This window comes from Capra hircus, chromosome 26 (genome assembly GCF_001704415.2).
Source record: "Capra hircus breed San Clemente chromosome 26, ASM170441v1, whole genome shotgun sequence".
NCBI lineage: Eukaryota > Metazoa > Chordata > Mammalia > Artiodactyla > Bovidae > Capra > Capra hircus.
The window spans coordinates 10,496,424-10,512,388 of record NC_030833.1 but is presented as its reverse complement, the minus strand read 5'-3'; the positions used below and the strand labels follow the sequence as shown (position 1 = coordinate 10,512,388).

Sequence of the window (15,965 nt, the reverse complement as noted above, 5' to 3'; positions counted from 1 at the left end):
GCTGGAACAACTATTGAATGTCACATTTGTATTCTTGATTTATTTTCTTTAAGGAAGGTATCCTTGCGAGTCAGGTGGTCAGCTTTCCTAAGTGCTAATGAGGAGAAGCTTTGATCTTGAGCCCATCGAAGATTTGTAATTTAGAATGTCTCAGAGAAAATTGTTAAACCTGTGTTGTTGTTGTTTTTTTTTTGACTCTGTGAAGTGATGTCTTTAAAAATCACTATTATTTAAATACCAATGGATTTTATGGTCACATTCTGGGCCAAGTTACAAGATATGAATCTTAAACGCATTTCAAGGAATCTCTGTTTTTTCATTAAAGGAAAAAGAAAACTCTAGAGAGAGAGGGGGGGATTTTTCTGACATATTAGTTTAGAAATCCTTATGAGTGCCCAAAATTAATAATGAAGAAAATCCAAAGTGAACAAAACAAACTAAATTTCTAAGGTCAGACGTGCTACATGCATCATGCTAAAAGCCATAGAGACTCCTCGGACATTCTCAAAACCAACAGAATGGACGAGACTTTGGAACACTTACAAATGTGTTTTTTTCACTTAAGTATAACACAGCAAAGTACTGAGCTGCCACTAGTAAGCAGTATTTTTGCTAAGTACGCAATGGTTTGAAAAAGTTAAAGCAAAGACCAAGGGTAGCGTGTGCTATGCTGAGGTCACTCCCTTCCTACCCTGAGCTAAAATGAAATTTAATATCTTGGCAGAAAATAAACATTTGCATTGGAAAAATGGCTAATTTATGTCCTATTGCCCTGCTACTACAAACATAACAATCCTTTCTTTGTACAACGTCTGCCTCCAATCTAATAAACTGCTTCTAAATAGCCTTCATTCATTGGAAATCTGCTCCACCTATGGTTGTGCTAAACACTATTTTGAAAGGCTTAGCACTCAGATTTTCCACACTCAGGGTACTCTGGGTGGGAGCTGACAGACAGATTCCCACTGCTGCCGGTGGTGTCACAAGTGGCAAAAGCTATGGCTTGAACCTGGGAGCTATAATTTCTTAAAATATGATCAGAGCTCCCCACCTCAGTCCTATTTCCATAGGAATGTGCACAAGAACCCACCAACTTGTTTAGTCAAGCCCAGGCTCATGAGAAGCACCCCCTTCTCACACTGCACAGGTGAAGAAATCATTCTTTGTGATTTTCTGGTGCCTCACTGGTAAGAATGCAGTAACCAAGCCCTGAATGAATGAATGAACAGCGCACAAGCTGGAATCACTTCCGTTCACACTCTAACAAAATGATACCAGTACAATGATTTGGCTCTCATTTATGGCGTGTATTAATATCTCTAAACGAGCTGTTAGGAAACAAAGCTGGTTGGAGTTGTGTGAGTCAAGTGCCATGTAAGCTACCCCTCCTTCCAAAGAAAGGCTCCTCATCACATCCAATCTCTGGAAAAGCTTATCTTTGTATTTCCAAATCTGTGCATGAGTTCCTTCTCTAGTCATTAGACACTTCTTCGACATAATCTCAAGAAGACGGTGCAAATGTCAAGACCAATAGGGTAGCTGTGCATAAGCAAGTCAAAAGCTTATTCCAGTTGATTCGATGCAGATGTAGAGTCAGCAATTTCTCCCTTCCATTACTCTCAAGCTGTTTAGACTCTAACCACTACAAGAGAGACCCTGGAAATGAGCTGACAGCCGTTCACTTCAGAAGGGAGACCTGGGGGCTGGCCCCTGGCTGGAAGATGGATGGCTGGTAGCCCAAGATCTGTCCGTTGGCTGGATGTCCATCTTGCTGAGATTTGAAGTTCAGATCTCACCGGTTATGAAGGGAAATTCACACGAGCCAAGAATTGTGCTCAGTCCTGGGAGGTCTGTACTATGACCTTCATTTTATAGAAATGAAGTTCAAAAAGAATCAGGTAACTCATACAAGGTTGCCCAGCCACTGGCTGGTAGAGCCAGGATTCAAATCCAGCCCAAGAGAATCCAAAGTCCATGAACTTGAAGTCAGACCAAGAATATACAGCTCTCAACAATGCCTTCACCAGAGCGCCCAGGTGGCCACACTTGGACTGATCTTATTGGAACACCTCTATGTCACCCAATAAGGAAAATATTATGGACCATAAGAAATTCAATGGCAGGTACCATATTTGAAGATTTACAGCCCAATATTATATTAATAACTATTAAAAACAGCACTGTTGGGTGAAGATTCTTAAGGCAATTTATATTCTATATCTAATCCCTCTAAAGAAATGAACCATAGGACAGTCACGTTCTAGGAACCAGAAGTTAGAACGTCAATTCTGTTTTATAAATGGGATAATCCCACTTATAGTCCATTTGACTGGATCTAAATTATCTAGAAAGCAAAAAAAAGAAAAGAAAAAAATGCTAACAAGGTACCATTTTGTTTGCCAACCAGCCATGGCTTAGTAGTTCTGCTTTAAAAGAACTATTAAAAAAAGAGCCCATGAGAGAATCAGTTCTTTGTTTTTCCTGGAGTTGATTATTTAGAAATACAATCTTACCCATTCCCGTTGACATCATCACAACAAGACTTTGGCAATTAAGGGTCATAAACAGAAAATGTCAACCCAGTGTCCCCATTTATACCTAAGTCTTCATTGGGAGATGTGTCCCCACTCAAGTACTCACTTATCTCTTGGAAACTCCCATTTGGGATCTTCTGGCAGCTCATACTCGGAGACCCCTGCCAGCATGGGGGTGTCTGCAGTTGAAGAGAGGCGAGTTGTAATCCTCACCAACGGGGTGTTGGAGTTCATAGAGGAGCTGGACTCTGCAGAAACCTGGATACAAAATGCAAAGACGCAGATGTAATCCTGACTCCACCTGAGAAGACTGGGAGCCAGCCAGAGCCCAGCCATTGGTCAGCTCTTAGAAAGCAAGGAGAGGGTGGGTTGGCCAAAGTCATGAATTTAAGACCAAGTATTTAGGAGCTGGATTCCAACTCCTCAGTCCTCCCATCCAGGCAATATGTGCTAGATTTCATCCAACTTGTATGTTCCTAAAACCAGACTTCCAAACAACATTTTTTAGACATTGCTTGATAAAAAAAAAAAAAAGTCTTGTTTCCGCCCTAAACCCTCAACATATCACCTGAGGATACAGAGCTAGACCCCCACAGGCTTCATTCTTGCCTTTTTGCCTGGGCTTGTATCAGAGCCCCAGATTAGCAATCTCCTCCTGGCATACCAGCTCAGATGGTGAATCAATGCTACGCTTATGAAATTCCACAAAAACTTCTGGAAAATCGGCTCTTCAATCAGCTCTATCTTTTGAAATGTAAAGGAGAATACGTCAAGGATCTAGCTCTAGAATGAATGGGAAAAGCATTCTGGCAGCAACAAGTGCCTTTATTCAAGGATAACCAGAGACCCAGGCATTGGGGACCACTGTCTACTTCTCCCCCATTCCTTCTGGGAACTAGCTGATGACCAAGTCAACTTTGGTTTCAGAAAGTAGTGAATGAAGAGTCAAGGGAAAGAAAAATACCTCTTTATTCCCAATCTTGTGGGAAAGCTCCCCTCCCCATCCCCCACCCCCCCAGCAGCCTGCAAGGCTTTACTGAGTTTTCTCAGTTTACACTCATTCATTATAGTCTGCATTTGAAAAAATAGTTATTTCTTAAATATATCATCTTCTCTGTGCTGGTTTCTGTAAAGGAAAGTACCATTACGGGCTGCCTGACCATCACCTTATTCTAAACCATGAACAAGACCGGCCCAAGAGAACTGGAATCGGATTTGACATGACCCCTCAAATGTGGCTCTGTCCCCTACATGACTCTCATATCAACCCTTCTCCCCAGCAGTGCTTACAAACATTTTTAAAATCAAGATGGCAAGGACCGAGATGAACAAATTTAACAAGGATGAACTTTCAAGGCGGAGCCTGGACCATTCCCACAGGGAACCAGCAGATTGCTCTGGGAACATCCTACTTAAAAAACCTTGACTCTCTCCTTAAACCCAGACTGCCCTTAAAAAGCCGGGAGGAAACCTGAGATGTCCAAGAATAGATTAGGGGTGGGGGGGAATCATTTCAGGAATAGGAAGCTGATATTAATATTACTTATAATATCAAGAAGAAGGCAATTTTTAACAAAGAATTTCTATCATCTTTTTAAATGTACATGAAAACATTTCTGAGCCTTCTGAGCAGTCTTTTGTCAAAGGGAATCATGCTTATATTTTATTATGTAGACTCTATGATCAATGCTTACTCAGTATGAGCATAGTAAACATATATATATTTATGTGTGTATTTAATGATATATATATGTATACATATTTTAAAGGAACTTAGCAGTCATTAGTTTTGGAGCTGAGAGGGGCCTCATGGACAGATAAAGCTCTAAGAGGCTTCACACCTAAGTGTCTGGGCCACAGAGGCAAAGAGCAGAAGCAAAAAGACAAAAAGGTAAAAAGAAAAAAGACAAAGGTAAACATGAAAAGCCTGCAGAATCCACCTCCGCAACACGCTGACCTCAGCTGCAGGGCCACCAGTAACACCATCTCCCCAGCCTCCACTGACCCCATATATGTTTTGAGCTCCATTTTCAGAGAAGGGCTCAGAGAGGTTTGAGGGAACAGGTCTGGCTAAAAACACTTTCCCAAATCCTAACGCCCTGCATCAGGTTGTGAGCTATGGATGCCAAAGGAGATGGGTGTTCGCAGATAAAAAGGTCTCCCCCACAAAGAAGCACAAATCACCACTCATCACGGTGGTAACCCGGCTTGAAGATCACAGGCCAGAAGACTGGGAACAGCAGTCAGAGTCAGTCTGGCAATGAGAGACAGGACAGGCCCCAACCGGTCAAAGTCTGGCAGAGTCCACAGCCAGAACACCCTCTCCAAGGCCAGTAGCGTAGCCCTGCTCGCTGGACCGCAGGGTTCCTAGAACCCCTGTGCAGAGTGTGCAGGGAACATGGAGACAGAGAAACCCTGACCAGAGACCGGACCCATGCCCCCTGCATTGGAAGGTGATATCTTAACCACTGGACCGCCAGGGAGGTCCCTTAGTGTCTTTTTAGTCATTTGCTGCTCAGATTCATGGGAGTTTATGACAACCCCTCTCTCTGGGGAAGCCTGCAGACTTGCAGCCTAGCACTGTTCTGTGTGTGAGATGCTGTCTGTCAGATGGTGTGCAGCAGGGGAGAAAGCAATTCCATCAGCATTAAGGGTAGGATTTGCCTTAATGGTTTGAAAGATGAGACCCTCTGCTCACAGCCAGGGTGGGTGGGTAGGGCTGGAGGGGTCCGGTGGGCAGAAGAGCAAGCCTCAGAAATTAAGGAGTCAGGAGACAGTCCCAGGGCAGAAGGAGAGCTGGAGAGTTAAGAAAATCCTCATGACAAATAGGGCTTAGTGGCGGCCTCAGAAAGAAAAACGAAGCATTCAGTCAGAAGTTAACTGCTCCGCGGCTAACCTGTGACCCCAGAGGAATCTTTGCCCACAAACCCGTGACAAGAGTTCACACCCATACACATCTTCCCCCACAGACAGAGTGTCTCCCACAAGGTTTTAGGCGAAGGCTTTGAAAACGGAAAACCTTCCCCAACTTTGTTGCTGTCACTAGGATGAAGGTTATGGAAACTTTGTTCAGATTAAGGGCAGAGGTTTAGATTCCATGGACAGATCTGGAAGATACTTCTGTTTAAAAAAAAAAAAAAAAAAAAAAAAAACACAAAGAGAGAAAAAAGAGAAGAAAATGTCCCCAGTAGAAGAATCGACAGAATTCAACCCCTCTGTCTACGCAAGGTATATCATGATTTTACCTCCATGCATTTTACTATGCTTTTAAAATCCCCTCTGGGACTGTAAAACATGACTGGCTTTCTCTTCATTCCATCTTACTCCGAGTGCTAACGTGTTTGCAGGGCTGGCCCAATCCCTTGCAAGCAATTCCTCTGAGGAACACCGTGTTTCTAGAGCTTCTCTCATCTGGACCACGTTCTCCAAGGAATTCCACTGAATTTCACTTCTGAATCCTGCTTCTGCAACACAGGCAATCACTCTCTTTTTAGGTGGGGTGGGGGGGGCGGGGCACAAAATCAAAATCTTCCCTTTCAGATACGTTCCTTTAGTTCCAGGTTTCCTTTTCCTCTAATTTTAAAATATCCCATTGATAGTGATCACCGAGTTACTTAAAACAATAAACACTAACACGCTAAAATAAGCTGTTTCCCCACTCCCAAATCCTGGCAGGCCCTTTTCCGTCATGTTTCGCCACAGTCTCCACTCAGCTTCCTCACTCTCCAGAATCTCTTTACCATAAATTCTTCATGCCGTAAATCAAGCTTTTAACTAAATGCGCTTTTTCTCCTATTTCCACAGCACATAAAGGAGATTAGGTAAGGAAGTGGGTTTTTTGTTTTGTTTTGTTTTCTTTTTAAAGGGCCACCAAGAGACTGTGTTGTCCTTTAATACTAGATTTGATTCATCAATGAGAGGGGGCCCTGCAGAGAACAGGGCAGGCAAAGGTATAGATGCCATGAGAAGGAGGACTCAAACATGGACCACAGGCAGCCAGAGAAACCCTCTGACGCTCAGTCCACGGATCCACATTCTCAAACCTGAGCATGAGGCCCCAGAGCTAACACAGTGATGCTATAAGCACCGTCTATCACTCCCCAATAGCAAACAAAGTGCCTTCACCACCTAGAGCTGGCGGATGAAATAAAGGGTCAAGGGATGGGGGGAGGGGAGGATTTGTTTTCCTTCCATGACAAATTTTAGGTAAACAGGCAGGGGAGCTAATTTGACACTTACTTTCCTCCTTTAGCAAGTCTCTGCTTCCCCAAACCTCTCCCCAGAGAAAACCTATCAAACCCCGACCAGTCTCATCAGCCCAAACCCAGGTCTGATCTTAGCCGAACTTTGTGTCTCATGGAAGCTGAGAGGAGAGAACGGCCAAGTGGGGGCCAGGTGCCCACATGCAAGGGCAAATTCCAGTTAAGCCATCCATGACCATCCAATTACCTACATGCTTTCTGGAACCAGCCAGGTTCCATTAGACCACTTGAATGACCAGAATACAGAGAATGTTCCAAGATCACGCTGTTTAGCTGCTAGGCAGCAAATGAGCTTCTAGATGTGGGCCTGCCCTTCACAGGATTCAGTGGATTTCATAACACGGCCCCCAGAACTGGCTCCCGAACCACACATGCCATCTTTGTCCCATTCACAATGTCCCTGGGAATGTGTCCTTTGCTTCAAACATACTGTTATAAAACATGACCTCGACTGACCTTGATTTTTCTCTGGTCAAGAGGGTGAAATTAAAGTCTGGAGAAAGAAGAAAACAACAACAAAACGCAAAAAACCAACCCTGCTGCCGTGTGCTGAGATGCTGGTGGTGAGATAGCATGAGGTACATGCATGCGAGGGGTTATCTGCTGATGCAAGTGTATCTCCATCCCACCCTATGGAAGAGTCTGGCTCTTGAAAAAGAACCGGATGTGCTCACTGAGAAACCAACTCAACAAAGCCAGCAATGCTGCCTACCTCCTGAACAAACAGCTCACTTCCTTTCACACTTCTCCCCACCCCCACAGAACTAATGTGTGCCACACATGAAAAGCACAGCCCACTGGCAACTCAAGGATGTGTCAGGAAGACTTCCCAATGGCCACGCCGTCCACTAGCAGCCCTGGAGACCTGTACAAGAGCCAACAGGCTCGGGCAGAGGCCCCTTTCTGGGCTGGCTCTTGCTGGTCCCCTTGTCTGAGCCGCAGCTCAGAACACGGAAGGATCCCTGCCAAAGGAAATGGGGAGACGCCCTACACCACCCACCTCCCCCACCAAAAAGCTATTTCTCTTTCCCCAAACATCAGAATGCAGAAGGAGCCTCAACAAACTCATGGTTACCAGGAAATGATCACAGGGAATTTCTTCTTTGGTACCAGAGAAAAATATTTTTGTGTCAAAAACAAAAACTCGTATGTTAGTCTTACACTGGTAAGTCCAGTACATATTAGTAAATGTCAACAAAAAAATTCACAATAGGATATAACAATTTAAAAAAAAAAATCTGCTCTTTTCTAAAAAGGGAGCAACGATGGATCTAGTGAGATGTGGTCTGTGCATGTCTGGGGAGGAGCAAGGATCAGGGCCAAGAAGATGAAATTCCAGGCACAGGCAGGACGGCAAGTGCCTAGGAAATGCTGAGGAACAGTCCATCCCCAAGACATCTAATTACAGCTCACCTGTCGCCAGGTAAAGGCATGCCTGGCATCTCTGTGGTATGCTCTCTATCATCAACGTATCTGCAGGCCTTTCTGGGGCTTTTCATTCCAGCCACAGTCCAATAACCCTCTTTTATCCAGGTATCTGATAAGCATTCTTCCACCAAAGGGGCCATGCTTATTATGGACGAACGGCTCTTTGTGAAGAATCAGTGGGTCCCACATGGGCAGCTGAGATGTGTCAACATCCCCCCAAATAAACACCCAGAGATTTGTTTTTCCAGGGGACTGGTACCTGCCCACTTTCTGCTGCTTCTCTTACACTATTTGACCCTACTGAAACACAAGGCCATTGCATCTCAAATGAAGGCCCCCAAATAACTTTGGAGCCATTGGCAAAGGCCACAGGCCATGTCTTTCATGAAACCTGTGTTAGACTAAGCACTTAGAAAATTAAGAAGGAAGGAGGGGTGGGAGGAATAAACAAGGAGGAAGAACTAGAATGCTGCCTTCAGTTACACACAGGGAAGGACAGGAAAAAGGACCAGCTTAGACTGAGACGGACAATGAAGAAACACCAGTCAGCCAGAGGGACGTCAAGCACAAAGACGAGAGTTGAATCAAGGGGATTTTAAAGGCATCTGCTTCTTCTATATTAAATAAAAAGAAGAGCACTATAACAGCTGCAGAAAAAAAAGCATGATGAAATAATTACAGGACAATGGTCTAGCTACACCAAATTAAAGGTTTCTTCCAGAAGGTAGCATTTTTCCCTATTAAAAAAAATAATAATAGAGATGGGAATACCACTCCCTCTTTCAAGTCCCTAGAGTCAAGATCTCAAGATGGTAGCTGTAAAAATGGTCCAAATGGCTGTAAAAATGGTCCTGAGGGTCGGGGAGGGGTGGCCACACCACCCAAAGGTCACTGAAGGTACCATCTTGAGACTGAACTCTCCCAGAGTCAGGCAAGTGGCCTCATCATGAGTTCCCTGGCCCCACCCAAGAAAGATATGCTCGGTCGCTTCAGTTGTGTCCAACTCTTTGCGACCCCATGGACTGTAGCCCACCAGGCTCCTCTGTCCATGGAGTTCTCCAGGCAAGAACACTGGAATGGATTGCCATGCCCTCCTCCAGGGGATCTTCCCAACCCAGGTATCAAACCTGCATCTCCAGCATTGCAGGCGAATTCTTTGCCGATGAATCATCAGGGAAGCCCCGAGAAAGACAGTGCGCCACTTTAATAAAACAGCATTCTTGGAGGCAGGGGGAACCAATGACATCTTTCTCCCTTGCCTCACCCTGCGGCCACTCTTAACACCATGTGGGCACTGTCCTACACTTGACACACACTCCAAATGCTACCCTCGGCCTCCACTTTTATTTTTTTAGCCTCCATTTAGAAAGACCTGCTTGAAACATAGATTCAAAGAAATCAACAAGGACCCATTCAGCCCAGAGTTCGGAGCTGGGCTGAGAACAGCCATATCTGTGCCAAAACCACTGCTGACCAACTGGTTCCTAATGTTTCCTAATGCCTTGTCCAGAAAATATTATTGGCACCTGCAGTCCCAGGAGGGGTAGGGCTGGGATTAATCCAGTTTCTCAGACTGCATTTCAGAATCATCTGAGGACTTACTTAAGATGCAGATTCCTGGTCCTCTTCAAAACCTACTCAACCAGAATCTCTGGGGAGGCAACTAAGGAATCTGCAATTTTAACAAGCGTCCTGTACACACTGAGTTAGACCCTGTGAGTTAGCCATTTTCCTTACTGTTTCAAAACTCATGCCTTTATTGGAACCAAGTACTAAATACTTTTGGAAACACTGCCTTCACACCTGCCTTCCCCTTCCATCTTCATGAGCACTTCCAGCCCCACCAGCTTTGCCCAGCTTTGGTTTAAGGCAGAGGTGTTGGCTCCAACTTGTCATATCTGCCCGAAGCAAAAGTAAACCCACTGGGAGGCACAGACGAGCAAAAAGGAACCAACAGGACTGAGGTTAACAAGCTCTAGAGTAACAACAACTAGCTGCCCGTTCAATATACAAATCATTCTGCCACCAAATCCACAGTCATGTTCATGCGAACACCGAATCATAACATATTATAGGCACGTGCGTATGCGTGCTCAGTCATGCAACCCCATGGACTGCAGCCTGCCAGGTTCCTCCGTCCGTGGGATTTTCTTGGCAAGAACACTGGAGTGGGTTGCCATTTCCTCCTCCAGGGGAATCTTCCTGACTCAGGGATGGAACCTGCATCTCCTGCATTGCAGACAGGTTCTTTACCACTGAGCCACTGGGGGGACTATAGGATTCTATTTTAAGAATCAGAGGTGAAAGCCAAATCCAGTTAAGACAGACCTCATGGGGTAGTAGTTCAGACACCTCCAGGTACAGGTTTCTGATCTTGACTTCAAAAAAGTAAGTCCAAGAAAACCAGAATCCCTTCCTTTTCAACAGGCATCAGTCTATCACCAAAAGAAGCATTCGATCACAGGGACAAAGAGGGCTTATGCCACGCGCATTTGGTGAGTCCCACCAAACGCACCACGGTGCTGCCTCTTGGGTTATTTCCAGTCCTGCAGATGAGCTCAGAGTCTCACACCATTGGGCTTTCTCACCCTCAGAACTAGACTCAGCTGACCTCACCGATACACCAGGACTTGACCTTCCAAGCTTCAGACACTGACTGGACGGATGCCCACCAAGAGGTCAGTGAGAACCACTGGCACACGGATGCTCCCGAAAGTAGAAGCAGAGGAAGAGACCCAAGAGCTGGCTGGGCGTGGGGGAGTGGTAAAGTTCTTCAAACTCTTTATCTACTTTCTGTTACCTGTCTCCGCAGGGGGATACGCTTGGTCAGCTTGTGCACAGCCGGCTGGCTGCTGAAGTCCGGCTTCTTGGTCGTGTTCCTCATCCGGCACAAGATGACTGTCACCACCATGCAGGCGATGAAGAACACCCCTATGCAGTAAATGGCTATTTCCAGGTAGTCTGGGGAAGCTGGGATCTCCTTTTCTCTTACAGGAGCTGGATTGTAGATCACAGGAGAGGAACAGATAAGCAGGCCACAGAGTTAGGAGACTGCACTGATGCTTCCTGGCCTAACTACAGGAAATCAAAAGGCGACAATCATTCCCAAGGCAAGACGGGCCTCCCAGCAGCTCAGCGCTGCAGGAGGCATGGGCTCTGGGCCTGCCATGCACCTCTTCTAAACAGAAGTGAATAACTCTGGGCTCCTTGATTTACCACTGGGGCCCAGGTGGTCTCTTATCACTATCCTCAACAGACCTCCGGAATCCTGAGATCATGATGGATTGGCTGACACCAAGGTACGAGGGTCAGGTTACCAGGTCACATTCCGTTAAGACATTTGGGTAGGGCAGGACAGTCACCCACACCCACGACAAAAGGGCTGCCTTCTTCCTTGATGGTCTCTGATGCAAACCACTTAAACATTCTTAAATATGAATGATGCCCACTTTTGTCTCTAAAGGAACAGTGCCTCTGTCTTATTTGGGTGAGCTCTTCCAAAGGAAGATGTGACCAAGTCATGCCCAGATGAACACAGTTTCAAAGGAAACAAAAAAATGATTCATCTACTGGGCTGGTCGGAAAAGGTTCAGATTTTTAAACATAGTCTAGTAGATTATTTAACTAAACAAACAAATGCTTTTAATAATAAAGACTGAATTGGTTATACTATAGAATCATTATGTCTATACAATAAAAAGTATGTAACATTCTTTAATCAATAACCATTTAAATTTTTGTGTATCTGGTTATACTAAAGTCACAACTTTTAAAGAAAAAACAGAGATGATGTCACATATGAGGACACATAAAACCACTTAAGTTAGAAACTCTTACACTAACTTCCAATAATCTGCTCCCTCCTTGGTCCTCAATGATCAATCGACAAGCAGTGTATTTCCAAACAGTACTTTTCTCAAACTGCATTCTCAGTTACTGTGCTCGTACTGTCAGGCAAATCGGTTAAGAAGTGCGAGTTGGGCACTCGCAAAATGCAGTACTGCAAGTAAAAGCAAGCTCAATACACGAGGCATCTCACCGCCTCAAAGCAAATACTCAGAGCGGATTCACAACCAAAGGAAAAAATGGATGCAATGGCATTATTTAAAGCTTATACATCTGAGTCAGAGAACTATTTGCAAGACAGTCAAAACTCTGAGCAGCACAGCACAAAATGAAATGGTCAATTTATTTTTGCTAGATGTGAGATAAGCATGCAGGTAGGCACCAAACTCTAAAAATAAGGAATTAATAACTGGAGTGGAACATTATGGAACATTATGAGCTGGCAAACCATAGTCTATGCAGTTTCACAAAGGAAATGACAAAGAGACAGATGTATTAAAGAAGATAGTCGTTAAAACTTGACTAGGGTAGAGATGTCAGTTAAAAGATTTAGACAGCGGCAGTGTTTCGGCAAGAGGGCTTCAGTGATGTTGATTTCTCTGTAGGGTAGAAATAACATCAAGCCCGAGATGGCAAGAGCATGCTTTGCAGTAAAGGCCTAAGAGTCTGTTCCATTACATCATGCAGCAAGCCACCGATCCCCAAGTAGATAACACACTGCTTCTGAACACCCTACACACAGAGGTGTTTCTGCCCAGGAGCCTCAACATACACCCATCTATTTACGTCTCATTAAAAACAGAGAAGCGGAACCCAAAAAAAATTCTTTTAAGTATATATGGGATTTTAACAAAATGGAATTTGAAATGAGAAAAATCACTTTGAATTTTACAGAGTGATTTCAACTTCTTCCTTAAAAGAAACCAGGATGGGTAAATTTACACAGTGACTCAATAACTCACTAAAAACATAAGATCTCTCGGGGTTTGGAGGGTAAAATTTCACTTGCTCATAAATAAATGTGCGGGTGGGATCTCATTGCAAGTGAATTTCCAAGGCAACTTTCTTATCCCAGGGGGATAATTTTAAACATTTTGAAAAATCTTTATGTGAGGGGAAAAGGGACCATTCCTGAGAACAGAAGCTGTGTTAATTTCATAGCAATCAACCAAGAAGAGGGAAAAATCCATGGAGAGAAAGAGCAGTATATACCTGGCAGAACTGTCAACCATGCAGAGTGAAAGGATATCCCAATAGAATTACCCGCCAAGCACGTATATTCCCCAGCATCCTCAAAAGTTACATTCCGAATATAGAGAACCTCAATTTCCTTGTCCGTGGTATTAACACCGGCGGCCTAGAAAACAAGGAAAGCAAGAGAAAAGGCTAGACGACACAGGAATGATTGTGGAGGGGGCCATGGAACCACGAGGCATTGCACCGGGACCTCCAGCGGGTACCGGCCACCGGAAGATTCCAATCGCAGCCCATCCACAAAGCCCACAACCAAGAGACACTGAGCAACACGGAGCAGCTCACCTCCACAGGCCCGTCACCACACCGGCTTCACCACCTAGACATACATGCATGCGATCAAAGGCATGGAAAAATCAACCCACAGAGATCCATTCTCTGGGTCTTTGCTTGCTTGCTTTGGATGGAGGAATGATTTTCCAAAAGTAGGGCACCCAGAAGTCCAAGCTGGGTTCTGGTCCTGTTGGCTGCAGACTCCCACCTTGAAAAAAGGATGGCTCTGTCTAAATTGTATTGCAAGACAGCACACCACAGGTAAGTCCAGGTGGATACTTGGCATAACCTTCCAGGCCTGTGAGAACCACCAGGGTGGGGTTCTGTGTTGGTTACCAGGCTCTGGTTACTTTTATTCCTATACAACTATCTTGACATACATTGCATTAAAAGAAAATGGAAGAAAGCATGATACTGATAGCAAAGAAGCTAGGCTCTTTTTTTCTCTTTTTGCAACAAAAACATTTGCATGTGAATCATGACAAATTGGTGGCTCAGACAGTAAAGAATCTGCCTGCAATGTAGGAGACCTGGGTTCGATCCCTGGGTTAGGAAAATCCCCTGGAGAAGGGAATGGCTACCCACTCCAGTATTCTTGCCTGGATAATTCCAGAGGAGCCTGGTGGACTACAGTGCGTGGTGTCGCAAAGAGTCAGACACGATAGACTCATATCACTTTCATATGAAAAACTGAAAAAGGCAACCTACTGTCTTTAATAGCCATCAGCAGTACATCTATTCACTGAGATGGAATATCCTTGAACTTGAGATAACAAGGTCAAGGACAGTATAATGCAAGTATCAATTAGGTAACAGAGAAAACGGTGCTCTGTTGAACCGATGACATTGTGCCAATATTTCTCTAAAAATTTGGGGTTGAGGAGGTATCAAATTCTGCTGTTACGCAAATGCCACAAACACAAAACACAACAGGCACACCGATGTGTGTGTGCAACAGTGCTGATGTGCAATGATGATGGGAGATGTGCAGCCTGAACAAGATAAACCAGAAGGAACAACTCCAAAACTGGGTGGGAGGTGAAGGGCAATCTTCAAAAGAAATTAGAGCAAGCGCTTTGAACATGTGTGGGTATTTTTCCATGGCTGCTGGCATCCTACCAGCTGCATCACGGAAGAAAGATTATGATGAATATACCAAGACCACAGAATCACCCTATAAGCTGCTTGCAATCTCCCAAAGCACCAGGTCTTTTCAGCTTCTATATCCAGCCTTCTTAAAAAAAAAAAAAAAAAAAAAAAAAAAAAAAACCAAACAAAAACGTTGTTACCTTGCTGTTTTGGCAGGACAGTGAGCCAGGCAGACTGGTTGGCCTGCCCTATATAATTGGAGACCTTACAAATATATTCCCCAGCATCCGCCTCAGTCACATTGAACAGAGCCAGCACTTCTGCATTGGAACTATTTATCCCCGAGTGCTGGAATAGACACAGGAGAACAATATAACGGCCAACCCGGAAGGACTTCACAAGGTCCCACCACCAACACACCACCAAAAAACCACCTCCATCTCATCTAAACAGCAGCATCAAAGGGCTGTGGGTTTAGAAGGAAGAAAAATAAGTCAACTGGTGGACAGTGGAAGTGACCCAGTGGAGAGGGGAGGGAGGGTGTGATCAATTCCCTCGAAGAAAGGGCCCACAGTTCCCCAAGCTGAGCATCTCTTTTCTGCTTTTTGGATCCTGGGTGTTTATAGCTGGAGAGCACACTTTGGCGGTTTAATGTTCTGAGCTAAGCTACCTATGGTTCTACTGGAAGCCTGTTCTTCTTAAGGACATTCCCTATGAGCAACTCAATGTGGGAGACATGTCAGGCAGTGTGCTCAGAAGTATTTGCGCAGACTCAGCTACCGGTTGCTATCACCATCTTGAAGAGCAAGACAGATCTAAAAAATAAAGAGGCTGGTGCTATTAAAACTAGCTCTTGCAAGGAACCAAAGAAGAACTACATGGGGAAAGAAGGCTTCCTTGTTTTACATTTCACATGTACAGAAATACCTTCTCAAGTTTATCATCTAAACCACGTGTGAAAGAACTTCAAAGGTTATAGGATTTCTTTTAAAAGGAAAATCTAAATTGTTTCTAAAACGTGGCGACTAAAATCTGATCCTAACACCATATTAAGAGAAAACATCAGTGGAACAATAAACATGGCTACAGCACCTAGAGTTTATAACGCTCTTTCCAGCTACTCCAATCCAATGATCTGCACAGCGCCCTGTGGGGGAGATACTATCACGATCCCCACTTTTATAGATGTGCAGTTAAGCCTAAGCATCTCATCTAAGATCTCTGGGCTGATAAACAGCTCAACTCTTCTGACTCCAACTGTAGCAGTCCTCCCACTGCC

At 44.5% G+C, this 15,965-nt stretch overlaps 1 protein-coding gene across 13 annotated transcripts in view; it reads right to left on the bottom strand.

Moving 5' to 3' along the window:
- Window positions 1–15,965, bottom strand: part of FGFR2 (fibroblast growth factor receptor 2) — a 105,220-nt gene that overhangs the window by 20,844 nt on the left and 68,411 nt on the right. For 4 of the 13 annotated variants that reach the window (XM_018041433.1, XM_018041428.1, XM_018041434.1 and 1 more), the window contains 3 exons: window positions 14,887–15,034; window positions 11,019–11,221; window positions 2,641–2,792 (listed from right to left, as the gene is read on the bottom strand). In XM_018041433.1, coding sequence (XP_017896922.1) covers window positions 2,641–2,792; window positions 11,019–11,221; window positions 14,887–15,034 — 503 coding nt within the window. Of the gene's footprint in view, window positions 1–2,640; window positions 2,793–11,018; window positions 11,222–13,282; window positions 13,428–14,886; window positions 15,035–15,965 lie in introns of all 13 variants that reach the window. The other 9 variants (XM_018041429.1, XM_018041435.1, XM_018041439.1 and 6 more) reach the window with 4 other exon arrangements.